The 18,910-nt window shown below is 58.0% G+C and overlaps 2 protein-coding genes across 3 annotated transcripts in view; one reads left to right on the top strand and one right to left on the bottom strand.

Annotated features, from left to right (window-relative positions):
- Window positions 1–18,910, bottom strand: part of P4HA2 (prolyl 4-hydroxylase subunit alpha 2) — an 83,977-nt gene that overhangs the window by 53,307 nt on the left and 11,760 nt on the right. The gene's annotated exons all lie outside the window — the stretch shown is intronic.
- PDLIM4 (PDZ and LIM domain 4) lies at window positions 1,755–16,675 on the top strand. Of its 2 annotated transcripts, XM_036106437.2 has the most exons (7): window positions 1,755–1,941; window positions 6,799–6,950; window positions 10,556–10,637; window positions 15,223–15,404; window positions 15,612–15,775; window positions 16,116–16,233; window positions 16,364–16,675. In XM_036106437.2, the coding sequence occupies exons 1-7, from the start codon at window positions 1,849–1,851 to the stop codon at window positions 16,566–16,568; spliced, it is 996 nt and encodes a 331-aa protein (XP_035962330.1). In that variant the 5' UTR covers window positions 1,755–1,848; the 3' UTR covers window positions 16,569–16,675. The 2 variants fall into 2 exon arrangements, with proteins under 2 accessions (XP_035962330.1, XP_035962331.1); XM_036106438.2 differs by lacking the exon at window positions 16,116–16,233.

Raw genomic sequence — 18,910 nt, 5'->3', positions numbered from 1 at the left:
ACTATAGTTCTTGGAATCCAGATAAGGGGTCTCTGACTACCCGGCCATTCTGTGCATCTAACACTTGGACAGTCTGTGATAGGTGATGGTTGTCCCCACTGTCCATGTTACTCAGTGGGATCCAAGGTCTGTGGAGCCTCTTGCCTAAGGACCTCTGAGAGACCATCCGGAGACCATGGCCCCTCCACTCTGTCCAAGTCCACTCCTCTCCAGGCCTGTATGGGGCTGAGCAGAAACCTCCACCTCACAGGACTGAGAGCCCAGTACTGTGGCTGGCACTCTGTGGGTATGAACACCCCCCCAATACATACCACTGCCACTCATACCACTCAACTTTCTCTGCCAGCTGAACAGACAGGAGCACCCCACCCCGCAGAGAGGAACCCATGTTCCACTGTGAAGGCACCCCCCATTCCTTGGACTACCCTAAGTTTCTCGCTCTCTCTTTTTTAAGATTTTATTTATTTATTTGACAGAGAGAGAGCACAAGCAGGGGGACGGCAGGCAGAGGGAGAGGGAGAAGCAGGCTCCCCGCTGAGCAAGCAGCCAGATGCGGGGCTCGATCCCAGGACCCTGGGATCATGACCTGAGTCAAAGGCAGACGCCTAACGACTGAGCCACCCAGGCACCCGAGTTTGTGCCTCTTATGTGGCCTCCCTTCTTGCGGCTGTTAGAGACCCCATGGACACATCTCACCCCATAGCCTGTTAGCCTCCAGAGGGCAGAGCCCTTACAAAAAGTTGGCTAAGAGGGCACACAGGGTTGTCAAGAATGGCTAAATTAGGGGCCTCCTCAGAACCTGGGAAAAAAATCCCAAACAAACAGTGCTTTCCTGACACAGCCAGGCACGAAGTGTCCAGGGGAGCCAAGCCATGGCCCCTGCAAGGGCCGTTCAAGGACATCCCTGGAGCACAATGGCCGAGAGTGAAGACAGCACCAGGAAGGGCGTCAAGCGAAAGCCTGCCCGCAGTTCCATGCCCCTCCAATACATCACTCCCCTCCAGTGGTGCCGCTACTAGCCCAACCACCTTAGCTGCTCCTTTTCTAGGAAGCCTGGGGAAACAAAAATCCCTGCAAAGGAGGATGGGAAGAGGCAGTGCAGCCTGGGAGACGGCCTGAGAGAGGAGGGAACCTGGGGAAGGAGGGACCCCTGGAAGGACCAGACGCCACCTTGCTTCTAGACTCAAGTCAGGGGCCGCTTCTTCCAGACAGACCTCCTGGCCTCCCAGAACGAGTCTGGGGACCTTGCTGTTCTCACCCCGTACTGGCACTGCCTGCCGTCATCCTGGGGCTGTGTCCCTGGCCCAGGCCTCCTCAGGCCGGAGGCTGCTCGTCAGTGCTTGCTTGCAGAGGAGGACTCGCACCACAGCGAGGGGTAAGGAGGCAGGTCGGCCTGCCAGGACCTTGAGGAGTTTTCGGGGCAAGGCACGGCCCCATCCCGCATCTGGGCCGCCTCAGGCTGGGGCGCCGCCGGGTAGATGGGACTTCCAAGGGCCTGTGCCCGAAAGGGTCCACGGCCCTCAGGGCGAGGCCAGGGCAGGATCCCGGACGTCGGGGCTGTCCTGGTCCCGGGGTCTCCGCGACCGCGGCGGGGGGTGCCGGGCTCCAGACGCGCGGGCCGAGGGGCGGGTCCTCAGAGCCCCCCGAAGTGGGCGGGGCGGGCCGGCCGCGGGGCCAATCCGGGCGCTAGGGGAGCGGGGGCGGGGGCCGGGTGGAGGGGGGGTACGGGGGCGGGCGGCCCGGGGGCGGGGCGCGGCGTCCAGGCGGAGGCGGCGGCGGCGGCGGCAGCGGCGGTGGCTCCGGCTCCTCAGTGTCCGGCTCAGGCTCCGGCTGCGGCTCCCGCCCGCGATGCCCCACTCCGTGACCCTGCGCGGCCCTTCGCCCTGGGGCTTCCGCCTAGTAGGCGGCCGGGACTTCAGCGCACCCCTCACCATCTCGCGGGTGAGTCCGGCGGCCCCGGGGCGGCGGGGAGGTCTTCGATCTGAGACCCTGTCCTCGCGGTCCATCCGAGACCCGGATCCCCGACGTCCCTGAGGTTCGAAAGCCAAGGACTGGCCAGGGCGACACACGGGCTCTGGAGGCTTCCAGGCAGGGCAGTGCGGCCCCAACCCCCTCCCTCCCTGCGCCGGGCCTGCCTGCCCTATCCCTTGAAGGATCCCCCCCCCCACCCCAGTTCACACACCAGCCTCCCTGCTGGTCTCATTTTGGGGGAGTTGCTGCAGGCCCGGGAAGGAGTGCACTGGGCCAGGGGTCTGGACAGATCTACAGAGGCCCAGAAACACTGCTGCTTAAACTGAACCCAGCCTGAGCATTTGGGGCAAAATGACTGAGAGCCCCTTCTCCTATCAAAGGTCCCTGCCAGTAGAGCTGGGTGACCCCAGGGAGGTCGGGGGTCCTCTCTGAATGTGAAAAGAAGAGCCATCCACTTCCTCACTCTAGTTCTGGTCAGACTCTCATCTATGACCTCAATCGTCCTAAGGGGAAGTGACCAAGAGGAATTTTGGGCTTCCAGGGGACGGGGAGACTTGACTGTGAGGTTGTGAGACCCCCTCCCCACAAGACCACACAAGGCCAGGGGCCACTATAGCCTCGGCCCTGTTCCTCCGGTTCCCAGGGCCATGCATTGCCCCAGGCTTAGGACAGAGGAGAGAGAGGAGTGGGCACAGCCCTGGGTGGTGGCTAATCTGAGGAGGACAGAGGAGCTGAGGAAGGGATTCAGGCCCTGTCAGAAGGGGTGCACAGTCTCAGGGAGACAGGGTCCTGGCCCCGCCTCAGGGTCCCTTAGTTTGAAGGGCTAAAACAGGGGAGTCAGACTCTGCCTTTGGGGATCCCAGACCAGGGGACAAAGCTCTTACTCTGGAGGAAAGAGCAGAGGGGCCCTGGGGGCATTTGAGGGCCATCCTTTATCCCCACACAGGCTGCCTTTGGGGGCCTGAGTCAGGAGAACTGAGAACCACCTTCCCCGACTGTACTGCCACCTCTCCGTGGAGGCTGGACCAAGCTGGCTGGCCTTTCAGAGCCTTCTTTCCACTGCTTGGGAGGGGGTGGGCACCCGGTGGAGCGGAGAATCATGGAATCCCATTTCTGGGGGCCAGGGTGACAGGCAGGCCCAGCTGTCCTGGGAGGCTTCCCACATCTGCCCTTACCCATGGCCACCAGGTTCCTGGGGCTGAGTGAGGTGGGCCTTTAACACATCCGGGAGCCTTTCATCTCCCACTTCCCTGAGGGAGACGGCTGTGTGTGTGTGTGTGTGTGCGTGTGTGCGTGTGTGTGTGCGCGCGCATGTGTGCATGTATGCCTTGCTGTGTGTCCGCCAGGGCGGGCTGGTGGGGGTGCTGGGCCGGCCAGCAGTCCAGGCACCCTGGGCGTGAGGCCGCTGACAGGCTCAGCGGCGGCGGCTGACGGCCACAGGCGGCAGGGAGCAGACACATCTGTTGCCCACGCGGCTGCCTGCCCGTGGAGGAAAGGCCTCCACACGTCACAGTGGCAGCCACCGGCGGCCTTGTTTGGAGCTGACCGGGATGCAGGCTCCTGGCAGGCAGGCAGGCAGGCAGGCTGGGAGAAGGTTTGCCAGGAAGAACCACCCCTTGTCCCCCAAAGTCTTGCGGCAGCAGCTCAGGCCCAAGGAACCAGGATGCCTGAGCCTGGATTTGGGTGGGATCTGGGAAGACGTATGTGGCTGGGAGACACAGGCCACAGCTTGCCCAGCAGGTACCTCAAGGGCAGATGATATGTGGGAGTGTTTTTACCAAGGGGGCTCGAGACCCAACCTTTTCCATGCTTCCAGGGCCTCCCCCTGCCCACCCCACTGCGGGGACAGCCACACTCAGACAGGGAGAAGGCTGGCTGCCTGGCGGAGCTGGGGCCTTACAACCTCAGCCCATGAAGCCTCAGAGAGCCCCCAAGAACACTGCCCCGGGCTTCTTCTCCTATGAACTACGGTGATTGCTGGCCCTGGCTGAGCATCCGCGGCATTCCAGGCCCCACCCCAATGGGTGTTGGTACCAGCTCCCCAGCAACCAGCGCCTGGAGTGAGCACCACCATGTGCTCAACCCATTGTGGGGACTTTTTACCCTGATTGTCTCAGGTAGTCCTCCGAGAGTCCTGACCGGTAAGGACTCCCTCTGGCCTCACATTATAGATGGGGACACTAAGGCTCAGAGAGGCCAAGGTGGTGTATCCAGAGAAGCAGAACAGGGACAGGAACCCAGGCCTGTCTGGCACTTGCTGTGACCGTATGGGACAATACGGCCCCAGACTCTGTGACTCCCAGTCTGCCACAGTGTCTAGGCTGGGCAGAGTGGAGCAGGGGCCGGGAATGCAGCTGCTGCAGGTGAGGGGGCTGGTTCGTGCCCCAGCCTCCCAGCTGACCTCGTTGTACCCCTCTCCCTTCCTTCTGTCTATTTATCCTGCACTCAGCAGCCAGAGGGAGAGGCCTGAGTTAAACTGTGTCCTGTGACTTCCCTGCTTAGAACCCTCCATAGTTCCCAACCACCCAGGAGAAATGCCAGCTTCTCACCTGGGCCTACAAGGCCCGCAGGTCTGGTCCCTGCTTCTTCTCTGACTTTCCTTCTGCTCTCTTCTCACTAATGATGCTTCAACCCCAGAAGACTGCTTTTATTCTCTCCCAGATGAGCCATTATACATGCTGATCTTTTTACCTGCGACACTCTCTCTCTCCTGGGACGCTCTCTCCCCTCACTCCCTTTCTGCAGAAAATCACACAGTGGTTAGTGGATAAGACTTGGAACCGGTTGCCTTGGAATGAAATCCTAACTCTGCCATTTATCAGTTGAGCATCCTTCTGCATTTCTCTGGACCTCGGTTTCCTCACCTCACCTAATCCTGGAGGATTCATGAGACAATGCATATAAAGGCAGTTTGGAGAGTCACGGTTTCCTGGCCTCATGCCCTCTCTGACCAGAACTCCTCGAGCTAGTGGAGCTGGCAGAGTCCCAGCCACCCCAGCTTTCAAGAACTTCCTCCACCCACAGGGTCCTGAATGCACCCCTTGTACTGGCTGAGTCATCCTGCAGCTAGCTGCCCCCCTGAAGAAAAAGACTGCTCTCCAGCGTGGGGCCTGGGGCAAGGTGTCCCTTCCCCCAGGCCTCCCTTACTTCATCTCTAGGAATGAGAACAGCCTCTGTCTCATCAGTGGTTGACAGGTTGCCATGAACTAGTTATGGGTAAAGCACAGAGCCCAGGCCATGTCACAGAGCATGTGTCCATAAAGGAGAGGGGCCTGGAGCTGGGCCTTGAGTGGAGGGTGGGATAATGCCCAGTGGTCCTTCCCCCAGGATGACAGGCTTGTGCGGGTGCCCAGGCCCTGTGGATAAGCATTCATGGGCTATTGGCTGAGGGGGTCATGCTCCAGAAAAACATTCCTTGGGGCAGCCTATGTCAGGGCGGGTCAGCTCAGGCACTGCCCACACCAGGACTCCAGCCAAGGAGCTGCCAGCACCTCGGCTTTGTCCACTCACTACTGAAAACTGGATAAGCTGAGCCTAGCTGGGCTCCCAGGAGCTCTCAACTCCAGCAGTAGGAACGGGGTCACTGGAAGCTGTTGAGGGCACCACTGGGGAGGCTGGGTAGGAATGAGGGCGCCTACAGGGCCCTGGCTGGTTCAGTTGGTAGAGCATGTGACTCTTAATCTCAGGGTTATGAGTTTGAGCCCCACATCAGGCATAGAAATTACTTTAAAAAAATTTTTTTAAATGAGGGTGCCTAAAGTCTCTTTCCAAAGGCTGTGTTGAGACCAGGGAGAGGGCGAAGAGTGCCCTGTTGCCTGAATACCCCTGGGCCCCCTTCTCAGGCCTCCCTGTTCGCCTATCCACAACCTCATGTGGCCCTCATCCAGGGACCAACATTGTAAGAAGCTCCAGGTCTGGACACCATTTGCCTGGAGTCAATAGTAACACCGGGGTGGCCTGAGAGAGTGTCTGTCCTGCAGAGGAAGTGGGGATAAAATTGTGACTCAGGAGCACAAGTGGGCAGCTGGAAGTACGTGGTCCTGGACTTGCTGGGGACGTGATGACACAGACCCAGAACGAAGCTCTAACAATGTTAGGGGAGCAAAGTGGTAAATGGGGTGCACAGAGTACTGTGAGAGCCCAGAGAAGAGGCTCCTAGGGGACTGGCCTGTCTGCTAAGACATGAAGGTGAGGAGGAGTAAGCTGGTACTTAGGGTTTGAGGTCAAAGGGAAGAGTGTTGCAGGTCGAAAGAAGAGCATCTGCAGAAGCGTGGAGGTGAGAACTATCCGGGGCTGTCGGTAACCCCTGGATATTCGGTTGGTCGGGACGGAGTGTGGGGAGGTGGAGGTGAATGTGGGGTGGGGAGTAGGGATGAAAGGAAACAAGTAGGGAGACAAGGAAATATCAGGCCAAGGGGCTGCTGTGCAGTATGTCTGGGTAGGGCCCTGTCTATGGAGGGTATTTGTGACATGTCCCTGCTTTGTATGTATCTGGAGCACATGTGTCCCCGTGTGTCCCTTGCATGTCCTTCGGCACATATGCAGGCAACAAGAGTGACATCCCACTTGTCCCAGTCCCAAAGAAGCCCCTCTTATATGCCCTCACACCCTAGCAGTGCTTCAGGGGCTGGAACTGGGGATGTTTAGAGCAGAGGCTGTGGCAAGATCACATGGGGACTCAACCGGTCTCTGGGCTGGTCCCCCGCCAGGTCGTGTGGGCAGCAGGGCCGCACAGCCCAGGTTCTGAGGTTGGAGGGGGTCCAGGGCAGAGAGTGCAGCAAGGCCACATAATGACTGACGCCCAGGCCTCTGGCTTGTCCTCTACAGGTTCACGCCGGCAGCAAGGCCGCACTGGCCGCCCTGTGCCCCGGAGACCTGATCCAGGCCATCAATGGGGAAAGCACAGAGCTCATGACGCACCTGGAGGCGCAGAACCGCATCAAGGGCTGCCATGACCACCTCACACTCTCTGTGAGCAGGTACGCACAGGGCAGGCTGGGCCGGGGTGAGGGGGGGCGGGGGGTGGGGTGATTTCAGTCTCCTGGTATGGTCCCCGAATTACAGATGAGATAGCTGAGGCTCAGAACAGTTAGCAGGTGCCTAAAGTCACACAGCAAGGGAGTGGGGAAGCAAAACTTGTCCTCGGGTCTCTCTCACTCCTAGAAGTGGCTGCCGACCATGCCTGTCACCCCACGGCTGTCCTGCCTCGGCTGGCCCCGCTACGGGCCGTGCCTCTGCCCTGGGTAAATCTGGATGCTCTGGCCTGTATCATGCCATACAGCCTACATGAAGGGGAGGATTGGGGATCCCCAAGCCCCATGTGTGCCTTATAAATGGTCTAGGATGGAAGGTGCACCTGAGGCTTCTGCAGCCCTAGTCAGGCCCTGGGTCTTTGTTCAGCTCTAAAGGCAGTTGGCCAGGTCCTGGCTGAGTGGGATCTCCCTTCCCCCCCGTCTTGCTTGGATCCAGGGAAGTCAGAAATAACTGCTCAGCTCTGCCACGTTCACTGCTAACAGGGACTTTCCATGATTCCCCTGTGGACGCGTGTCGGCAAAGCCTCCTCAAACCACAACACGGCTAACTATGCGTTAGAGCTGGCAGGGCTGGGAGCCATTAAACATGTTAGCAAGGCTTCTGAGATAGCCTCCACGTGTGTCTGGCCCGGGTCTGGGTCCAGGTTGGGGTCAGGACCCCTGACTGTGCTCTTGGAGCTGAGTGCAACTCCAAGGGGAGTGGGCCCTGGCCTGGGAGTTCAGCAGAGCTGGGTGTAATCCAGACTCTGTGGGATCTTAGGTACACCGGATGACCTCTGTGAGCCTGGGTTTCCTTCTCCACCAAACAGGATCACATTCTTCACCCTCTCCCAGACTGAGGTACAGTCTGGCTGGGGGAAACATCAGCACTGCTCTGCCCACGAGTGGCCTCTGTGGCCGCCCCACTTGGCTGGTTTCCTGGGCCCTGACTCACCTCCGGCCTTGATTTTGCATGGCTAAAGAAGGGAAGCCCTGGTAGTAGTGGGGTGGGGGAGGCAGCAGGGGCTTGTAGGGGGCCTGAGTCAGGAGGTTCCCAGAGGGAATAATGTCAGGGGAGGGTAGCAGGATGGGGGCAGGGTGGAGGTCCCCCTTCCTTCCTTCCTTCCTTCCTTCCTTCCTTTCCTGGTCATTTGTTCCAAGCCAAGCATGGATGGAGCCAGGCTTCCCCTGACCTGTTCTACTCTGCCCCCAAATGCTGCCTGGCCATGGAGCAGGTGAGAGCACATTCTCTACTATCACAGATCTGGGTTCAAGTCCCAGCTCTGCACTTGAGAACTGTGTTATCCTCCAGCAAGTGATTTAATCTCCAAGCTCTCAGTTTCCTTAACTCCAAAATGGGACCATTTTAGGATTGGGAGATTGGATGCTTATGATGTACCAGGTCTGCGCAGGGTGAAAAGCTGGGGTCCTGTCTTCCAGCCCCCATTCCCAGTTCTCACACATGCAGATTCTGGGAGATCAAGACATGAAGGCCACCTTGACCCCCTGGGCCAGCATTTCTTCTCCTGATCACCTCTCACCAGCAAGGCCTCTGACCCTGCTCTCTGTCCTGCCTGCTGTGCCAGGACCTATGATCCAAAGACCTCTTCAACGTGGTTTCTGTGGGAGATCAGCCTGGTGAGCTGACTGGAGAGAGCTATTCTGTGCCCCCACCCCCAGAACTCTATCCAGACGAGTTCCCTACCTGCCTTCTTATGTATAGAGGGCTCTAATCCTCCACAGACTTCTCCACAGGATGAAAAGTGAAGGAAGGGCCCAGCTTCCCTGCTACGCTTATTTTGTCTAGAACTTGGAGCTAGTTATCTAACAATCCAAGCTAACCCATACTTTGTGGGCATTTCTGTAGGCCCAGAACCTTCCTGGCATCAGCTCCAACCTTGGGCTTCTGGTGGGGTCTGTTTTGCCCATTGTGTATGTTACAAGATGCAGTTACATGGCCCATCCTTGGGCTGTCATTTTGCTTAAAGATGGTAGATGTTGGGCGCCTGGGTGGCTCAGTCATTAAGCATCTGCCTTCGGCTCAGGTCATGATCCCAGGGTCCTGGGATTGAGCCCAGCATCCGGCTCCCTGCTCGGTGGGAAGCCTGCTTCTCCCTCTTCCCTGCTTGTGTTTCCTCTCTCGCTGTCTCTCTCTCTGTCAAATAAATAAATAAATAAAATCTTAAAAAAAAAAAAGATGGTAGATGTTAGCACCTCTCAGGCCTGAAGTGAAGGCCTAGGGATGGAGATTGAATAAGCCCTTCATTCTGATCTGCTACCTTGGGCTGCGCTCTTTGCTCTGGGTACTTTGTGCACTCTGACCTCCAGACCACAGGCTTGTACTTCTCTTCTGGGCAGAGCTTCAGGGAAGTATAAGGCCATCTTAACCACATGAGATGTCCTAGACTGATCTCAGCAGAGTTCCGAGTGGGCGGAGGCCATAGGTGGAGCTGTGAGTTAGGGCAGTCCCTGGGAGCCTGGCTGAGAGGGCTGGGGCCAGGCACCAGTGGGGATGGTGTTGCCCTTGGGCAGCAGAGCTTGGTCGCACAGGCCTGTGGAAGGCTCTGGAGGAGAGAGGCTAGTCTGTACTGGGTTAAGGAACGGGCCCTGGTGTGGAAGTGTAGAGTGAGTGTGGTCTACAGGTGTAGACAGATAGTTAAAATCCTTCAGTGAGTTGGGGAGAGAGAGGCCATGTTGAGCTGCTGGCCCAGTGATGAGTTCTTGGAAAGCCCCAGGAGGCCTTTTGAGGTGAATGGGGACATTATTCCCCTTCCGTCTAACCATCTAACCAGCCTCACTTCACACCCACCTGTCAGTCCAGGGTCTGTGCACCCTATGGCTTGCCTCCTCACAGGGCTACCGAATGGCAGGACTGGGCCCCAGGCCCATAGCCTCTCAGTCCCGCCTGCCCTGCCTGCCCCGCCTGCCGGCTTATGGCAGGTTTATGATGTTTTTCTCCCTCCTGAGTGGTGTTTGGCTTTTGGTTTCTATGGTGAAGCAGGAATTTCCTAATGGCCTGGTTCCCATCTGGGCTGGGCAGACATTGGTGATGACTCTGCCGGCAGCAAGAGGGGAGGAGCACCCCTCAAAGCCTTTATGTCACCTCCCCCAGAGCCCATGGATGCCTGACCTCCAGGCCAGGCCAGAGGCTGTGGATGGAAGAGGATAAGCAGATGGGCTCTTCACTGATCCATGTGTGAGGCCTGACGCGCCCTGCTATGAGCTCGCCTTCTTTTTGCTGAGGCCACGGAGAGGGTGAAAAAGTGGGGAAGCGGAGGGCTTCTGTTGTATCCTGTCTGGGAATGAGACCAGAGAGGCATGGAGCAGCTGGTGGGGCTGGAACACACAGCCTTGCCCTAGGCAGGTGGCAGATCTAGAGTTCTGTCTCCTTGCCCACAACGGCCACCATTCTGGTGCAGGGGCAAGTGCGGCAGTGGGGTCCTCTGCCATGCAGAGTGCCAGGCCTGGTCCTGGGTGGCTCTGGGCGCAGAGTGCAGCCCCTCTTGGTCCTGGTCCCACTCATGGTAGGCACAGTAAGCAGACCTATCTGACCGTCCTAATTCCTGTCACAGACCTGAAGGCAGGAGCTGGCCCGGTGCCCCAGAGGACAGCAAGGCTCAGACACAAAGGATCCACACTGACCCTGAGGCCCAGGTATGTATGGACACCACCGGGCCTGGCCTGATTCCGAGCAAGCCCAGGGCAGAGGGGCCAGGCCTGGTCCATGGGTTTAATTGCACTAGATGTCTTGCTGTCTGGCTTTTGGATGCCCAGGCCAGAGACTGAAGCAGCAGACTTCTCTGGTCCATGTCCATGCCCCATCCTGAGCTCCCCAGGTGATGAGCATCTGCTGGGGGCTCTGTCTGTACTCTAGGCAGTCCTAGATTCTGAGATAAAGGTACTTAGAGTGGGCAGGAACGGGGCTAGGCCTTGGCTCAGGGCTACCACCCGCCTGGCTAGGTTTCACTCTGGTGCCTAGTGATGCCAGACCAAGAGGAAGTCACCGGGCTTGGGGGCTGGCTGGGGGGAAACTGTAGGCTGTGGAGTGACCTCAGACTGTTTGGGTACTCTCTTCTGTCTCATCTTAGCCATGGACACCCACCTGGCTAAAGCCAAACTTGGGCCTCAAGGCTGACCTTAGAATATAAGGCACTTCCTTGCTCTATCTAAGGCTGAAGTTTTCTCCTGGCCATCCTGTGATTGCACCCAGCAGACCTCAGGCCACAGTCACCTTGCCATGTATGACAGGAGTCACAACTATGATACTGTCCTCAAATGCGGGAGGGGGGCGGGAAGAAGCTGCTCTAGGGCCTCGTTTTGCCATGGATGTGAGGGGTAGCCAAGTGGGCAGGGCTGAAGTATCCAGAGCCATCTCAACATCTCTGGGCTAGAGAGTTTGGACAAGGTGGAGATTGGACTGGTCTATGATGGAGCCAGAGCTGTGGGACTCAGCATGTGGGGCCATGGCCTTCTAGGCCTGCTTGTGTCTACTCTCTCACCATGGAGGCTTCACCATATAGAAGGCCATCTCCCTCACCATTTATCCCAGTCCTCTTGTTCTGATATTTGTTCCCTACCTTGCTTTTGCTGGAATCTCGGAGGCCAGATGCTTACTACATGCCAGGGAGTGCCTGTTATGAAAAGGAAGAGGCACTTAGCAACTCTGGAATGGCAGAAGCCAGGGGCCAAAGGAGTCCAGAGTAGGCACATGATTCACCTAAAGGTTCAGAGAGGGCTTCCTGGAGGAGGGAGAATCCAAGCCAAGACCTGCCGGACTAGGAAGAATAAGGCCAGCAAAGAGGCGTGGAGAAGGGTAATGTGCAAGAAATCACATGCAAAGGCTCAGAAGTGAGATTGTGCATCATAGGTTCAGAAAAAAGAAAGCTCCGAGGGTGGGAGGGTGGAAGCAAGGGATGAGGTGATGGGGCAGAACCACAGACAGTCTCTTGGTTTCCACTGTCCAGGACCTCAGCTGTTCCTGCAGAGATTTGTGGCCACACTTGTGTCTCCAGAGCTTGCCCTGGTCCAAGGGGCCAGGAGTGAGCAGGGGTTGACAAATCAGCCAGGCGGCAGGCAGCAGCCTTGTGCAGGCCCCAGCACCTATGTAAGGCCAGATGTCCCGTGTGAGAGCAGGATGGACAGGGCACGAGCGCAGGAGTTTTGGAATTTGAATCTCAGCTCTATTCTGTCCTTCAGGAGAGGCTCAGGGCCAGGGCGCCTGGGGGCGGGGGGGCTGGAGAGCAGCGGCCCCTGCCCCCAACACCTTCCCTTACTGACCTCCTCAACGGCCAGGCTGCCAGTGGCTCAGGCTGGAGTCAGAGGGATTTTCTCTAAGCTGAGGGGGCTGCCCGTCAGCTGCCATCCCCCTCTTGTACTTAAAAGTCATGAACTCCATGGGTGGCGACAGAAACACCCCCACCCAGCCCCCGCAGGGCTGTGTCCTCAGGAACACAGACACAGGGCCCATTGTCCCCACTGTGCTCCCACCCTCCGCCTGCAGCGGCGAGTGGGTGGGCCCAGCCAGAGACATCAGAGGAGGAGAAAACCACAGTTGGCCCTAAGACCAGCACAAGGTACCCTGACATGCACCCCCGATGCAAATAGGTTCTGCAGGTCATGTAGGGTCATAGGAGACCCTTCTTCCCTCGGGCCTTACTCAGGTGGGAACACAAGAGGCATCTGGTCCAGCCCGGGGCAGAGGAAGGATGACGGTAACGGAAGGTTTCTTGGAGAGGATGGCATTTAAGCTGAGAATCAGGCGATGGGTTAAGGCAAACCAGGTAGAGCAGGCAGCCCTCGCACACTCAGCCTGTCCCCTCCAGACCTGCAGGGAGCTGGGGTTTGGCCTCCCGGAGGTACCACCCGCTCCTCTGGACTTAGTGCCCACCTCCATCCAAGCTGAGTGCCCAAGATGCTTTTTTTTTTTTTTTTTTAAGATTTTATTTATTTATTTGAGAGAGAGAGCGCGCGCAAGCGGGGAGGAGAGGGAGAAGCAGGCTCCCCGAGAGCAGGGAGCCCGATGCGGGGCTCGATCCCAGAACCCTGGGATCATGACCTGAGCCGAAGGCAGATACTTAACCAGCTAAGCCACCCAGGCGCCCCGAGTGTCCCAGATTCTGACCACAGTCACGTGGGAGCTGATGAACAAGCAGGCAGTTACCCCATTCTGCTGATTATCCCACTGAGGCTTCAACAACCAAATCAACAGCTGCAGATACTCAGAGAGGGGGGAGCACGTGACACCAGGTGCACTACCACACAGAGCGGGGGACATCCAGGACTAGGAATAGGAACTCAGGAATGCCCATGACAGCCCTTCATCCAACAAGCATCTGCTGTGGGCCAGGCACTATGCTAAGTGCTTTACACGCAACTGTCTCATTTTATCCCCACAAGGAACTTAGGATGTAGAGACCATTACAATCCCCATTCAACAGATGAAAAAACAGATTCAGGGAGGTGGTAGAGGTGGGACTCACCCGAGACTGAGGTCACCATGTGTATCCTAACCACTGAGTTCAGACCGAGAGAGGCGGCTGCATGGGTGGCCGTGGGAGGGGCAGTGGCTTTGATGACCCTGCTGGGTGAGTGAGGGCCTCATTCGCCAGGACCTTCTGACTCCCCTTCCTGTCCCAGCCTCCTCCGTACCAGGCCCAGCCCTGCCCCCACAGCCCATGGCCCATCTGGTCCCCATTACAGGCCAGGCCAGCCTTGCCTGCCTGTCTGCCCTGCAGACACATGTGCAAAAGTGATCGGGTTTCTCAGAGGCTTTTGTTCGGCCCAGTGGGGAAGAGGGCTTTCCTACTGCTATTGCCTCATTGATAGGGGCCCACCTGGGCAGCGGGAGACCCTCCCCTTTGTCTGTTGAGGTGGGGGAAATGAGGGCACCACCCCCACTCAGTGGCTGGTCCGCCCTTTCCTCAAGCTCCCACCCAGCTCAGAGGCTGCAGAAAAAGCAGCGGCAGTCGGGACAAAGCTCTGCAGCCTCTGCTGTGCCCCAGTGCTGGAGGCTGCCTGAGTCCGATACAGGCTCTTTCCCTTTAGAGTAGATATCTTGTCCCCGCCACCTAGTCTCCTCGTCCCCAGTGTAGAGCAGAGGGGAAATTTGCATGTCACCTCCCAGGCTGAGGCTGAGACCCACCTTCCTGTCCTGGACTCTTGTGCCTTATCCTAAAGTCAGGCTGCTCTGGCCACCAACCTCATCCCAGCCATGGAGGCTACTATTACGGTGGTCCCCAGGGTGACCAGCACTGGCTCTGAGTATATGAGACTGTGTATGTATGATTAGGTATATGTCAGTGGACTGGCTAGACCTTGTGTGTTGTCTTTGTGCATGTGTTTGTCTGTGAAAGTTCTTGTGAGAGTGTGCATGCCTGTGTGTGCCTGCAAGCTAGGGGCAGCATAGCCTTGGACTCTGCAGAGACAAAGATCCCCAGTCCCCATTCAGATCCATACCCATGGAGATACCGCCCTTTTCTCCTGAGCTGAGGACACATGGTCAAGGCATTTCCCCAAATGTTTCAGCCAAGGGCACCAGGCTGGCCATGGAGTGGTAGGGTCGGGATCTTTAAGGCCTGGCCCAGCCGCTGCCCCTCATCTGCTTTGCCTGTAGAAGGGCCACGATATCGCCCTGCAGAGCATGAAATGGAGGCAAAGGTACAGGCCTGAAAGGGGCTGACCTCCCAATGACGCCTTTGAACCTCAGTCTGCCCCCCACCCCCATTGTGTGCTTTGGGCACAGTGATTAATGACTCTTCCTGGCTGCAGGACAGGGCTTTCTTTTTCATGTTCCCAGCTATGGGCCCCTACAATACCCAGCACAGTTCTGGCAGGTGAGAAGGCCTGGCACCAGGACCATCTCTGCAAGGAAGCCACACACTCTGCTCCAGTCACGCTGGCCTTAAAAGGCTACTTGGAATGGTCGTGCCCCAACACCATCCGTCACAGGCGCTGGTGGTCAGAACCACCACATGGCTCATGTGCCAAGGTTGAGTCTCAGGCACTTAGGTTTTTGTGTCTGACTTTCCACGGGCATTTCTCATTTCTTCTGGGGTTGAACCAGGCCCAAGTTTCAGCCCTTCCCTGGCTGGGCACCACAGCCCAGAGATGCCAGAGCAGGGGTAACCAGCCAACATCCAAGAAGGCCTGGCACAACGGGGCAAGGATGGAATGTATAAGGAATGGCCAGAAGCCCTACCCCAGATGGTTTCTCAGTGCCTCAGGCCCCTCTCTCTCATAGGATGGCAGTCCAGCAACCAGCAGGAGGCCCTCAGCCACCGGGATTGGGCTAGAAGATGGCAGGCCAGGCCTGGGACCTCCTTATGGGCAGCCATCTCACCTCGCATTCCATCACAATGGCAGCAGCAATGAGGCTACCTTACTGACCCAAATGAGCACCCTGCATGTGTCTCCACTTCACAGGTAGTACCGAGAAGTGGCCTTTGAAGCCACACCCAGATCCCATCTTAATCCCAGATCTCTCAGATCTCCCCGGGTCACATCTTGACCCCTGACACTTGATCTTTGGGTCTCAGCTGGTTTCATTCTGAAAACCTCACCAGACCCCTGTGCTGGCAGGGGGAAGGCTGGTACCACAACCGTGTCCCTTGGTGCATCTCTTTTGCCCAGCGCGGACACAGCCAGAGGCCTCCCACGGAGCCGTGACTGCGGCGTGGACCTGGGCTCAGAGGTGTACAGGATGCTGCGGGAGCCGGCGGAGCCCTCGGCTTCGGAGCCCAAGCAGTCAGGCTCCTTCCGCTACTTGCAGGGCATGCTAGAGGCCGGGGAGGGCGGTAAGACTCCCGCCACCTTGCCCCACCTGCCTAACCACTCCCTCGGGTGCCCTGGAGAGCCCCGCCCCGCCCCCGCCGCTTTGCGGACCCCCCCCCCCACGTCCTGCCTCCCAGCCATCTACCCCTGCCGCGTCTCCTCCGAGCGTTCCCACACCCCTCGCGGCGCCTCAGTGTCCCGATTCCCACTCCACCCCTGTCGCGGCCCCTCCCCCTCCAAACCTCGTCCCCAGTCGCAGTGCTGGTGGTCCTGGAAGCTGGGTCCATCCCACACCGCGCAGAAGTGAAGTTCCCTTTTCTGACCTCCGCACCGGGCTCATGCCGCTTGCGCTCCGGCTTTCAGGGGAGCGGCCTGGCTCCAGCGGCCCCCGCAACCTCAAGCCCACGGCCAGCAAGCTGGGCGCTCCGCTGAGTGGCCTGCAAGGACTGCCCGAGTGCACGCGCTGCGGCCACGGCATAGTGTGAGTACCCTCCCCTGCTTCCCCGACCCCGACCCCGGCCTTCCCCCGGCCCCGCCTGAGGCCCTGGATGGGAGCATGCTCGCGAATCCGTCAGTCGCCGGAAGCAGTCCTCTCCTGGTCTCCCCATCAGGGGCACCATCGTCAAGGCACGGGACAAGCTCTACCACCCTGAGTGCTTCATGTGCAGCGACTGCGGCCTGAACCTTAAGCAGCGCGGTTACTTCTTTCTGGACGAGCGGCTCTACTGCGAGAGCCACGCCAAGGCGCGCGTCAAGCCACCCGAGGGCTACGACGTGGTGGCGGTGTACCCCAATGCCAAGGTGGAACTCGTCTGAGCTGCTTCCGGAACCTCCCGTCCCCGCTTCTGCTTTTAATGCCCCGGCGCGGCCCATGTAAATATGTGTTTGCCCCCTGCCTCTCTAATAAATTCCCTCTGCTCGGCCTTGAACATGTCAGTGCCTCTGTTCGGGTGCCAAGCCTGTCCTAGGCACCGGGTGCACTGGTGAGCAACACAGGTGCTGTGCGGTCCTCAAGGAGGCCACAGCCTAGATGGACGGCAGATATAAACCACAAGGGGCAGTTATAGTAATAGGGAGGTGAGGTCTGGGGTGCCAGAAGTGATGTCACGCCAAGGGGTCGGACCTCGGTGGAGTCAGGGAAGGAGCCGAGAACTAAGGGGTGAGGAGGGAATTGCTCTTCAGGGTGAGGAACTGTGTGTGCACAGATATGACTAAGGTGAGCACAGACAGGAGAGGTCCCGCCTGGCCACCAGCAGAGCGAGGGCAGCCCCTAGCAGCTGCAGGAAGGATTGCGCAGCGTGGGAAGATCACCGGGACTGCCGTGGGGGGCGTTATCTGCCTCCTGGCCTTCTCGGCGGCGGAGTTCTCACGGGTTTCTCCCTCTCTCCTCTCCCGCCCCCTGCCCACTTAAAGTATTCTCGCCCCGAACCCTTTTTCTTTCCCCTTCCCCTTTCTCCCCAGCAGGGGGCGCGCTTAGAGAGTGTCGGGGAGGGGCAGTGGGAGATAAGAGAAGGCGAGGCGGGGAGGGGGGAGGGGAGAAAGGAAGAGGGCCCGGGGCCGCACCCTTCGCTTAGCTCCTATCGCCAAAGCCAAGGGTAAACACAACCCCTTCTCCGAGGCCTGGCGGTTACAGGGTGGTGGGGTGACCTGGAGCCTTTCACGGCTCGGTTGCACAAGCCTGCACAGACTCGCACTTATTAAAAATATAAATGGTATCAGAGTTGGTGAATTATAGCTGTTCACACGCAACAAACTGTCCCGGACTCCGGGTCACACGGCTCTGCGCTCTCCACAGCGCGCTGCGGGCCGGAAGCAGCCTCATTTACTCAGTCCCGGTTTATTTAGGGAGCCCCGACTAAAGAACGTTTGTGCTATTTTCAATTTTGTACTATCGCAAACCGCAAAAGACTTATCAGTTCACGCTCTTACCATCAGCACACGACAGTACCCTTTTCCTTCATGCTCTTGCCAACACAGGATATTATCTTTTTTTGGGGGGGGGGGCAATCCGATAAGTAAAATAAGATATGTACTTGCTTTAATTTGCATTCCTCTGATTACCGGTGATGTGCATTCATTCGACTAATATTTCTTGTGTTTGCTCTTGGGCGCTGATTGAACAGTGGGGAACAGGACAGTCTTCTCTCTCCAAGAGTTCTTCTGGCGTGAATTGCCCTAAACCCTTCACTCATTTTCCAAGTCTTATTTAACTTCTTAGTGTTAGGACCTTCTCGTATTTTTTAAGAGTCTCTGTTACTGGACTCGATTCCACTGACATGATCGCATTGATTTAATTACTACTGTTGTAGAGTTTAATATGCCAACTTCTCCTTCTTGTTCTTCATTTACTAACTTGTCAAGGCTGTTCTTGTACATTTCCAACTGTCAAGATTTAGACTCAGTCATGTCAAGCTCTGGAAAAACAAACAAACAAACAAACCTTTTTGAACTGTGACCCTGTCTCTACACACTCCCTTGGTAAGAACTGCCCTGTCCTGAAGAATAATGTGATCCGTGCTTACTCTGCATTTTTTCAGGGGTTGTGTACATAATCTCGTAAATTTTTATTTCTGCTTGCTTCTCGTAGACATCGTGTTCCTGCTTTAAGTCGTTCTGAGAGGCGCCTTCCAAAGGCTCCTCCCGCCGCCTCCTCCCCTCCCTGAGGGCGCCCAGGCCCGGGCGGCGGGCAGGTGTCCCCTGAGAAGTGAGGCGAGGAGAGAGAGGGCTGGAATCCTGGGCCCGGGTCCTGCGGACGACCTCGGGCCCCGCCGCGCGCGTGTCTCCTTCTGCTCCGCGAGGGGTCAGACGGCGAGCAGGGAGGCCGAGTCTGGAGCGGACCGGGTGTCCGGGCTGCGGTGCCGCGCGCGCGCGTGCACACACACACGGACACACGCACGCACGCACGCACGCACCCTCTCACTCTCGCCCCCTAAAGCCGCTCGGGAGTCGGGTGGGGCCGGTGGAAGCCTCTGCCCTTTCCTTCCCACCCCGCCTCGCCCCGCGGACCAGGTCCGGGCCCCACCCCGTCCTAGGCGGGCGCAGAAGGGATGACGGGCAGCCGGGGAAGCCATTAGGCGCAGGAGTAGGCGGAAAAATAAATACCCGAGCCACGAGGACGGGGCCCCCACCGCTCGGCCAGGCTCAAACTCGCAGACTCG

This window comes from Halichoerus grypus, chromosome 2 (assembly GCF_964656455.1).
Source record: "Halichoerus grypus chromosome 2, mHalGry1.hap1.1, whole genome shotgun sequence".
In the NCBI taxonomy this organism is placed as follows: Eukaryota; Metazoa; Chordata; class Mammalia; order Carnivora; family Phocidae; genus Halichoerus; species Halichoerus grypus.
The sequence above is the reverse complement of the archived record's forward strand: the minus strand, read 5'-3'. Positions and strand labels throughout refer to the sequence as shown.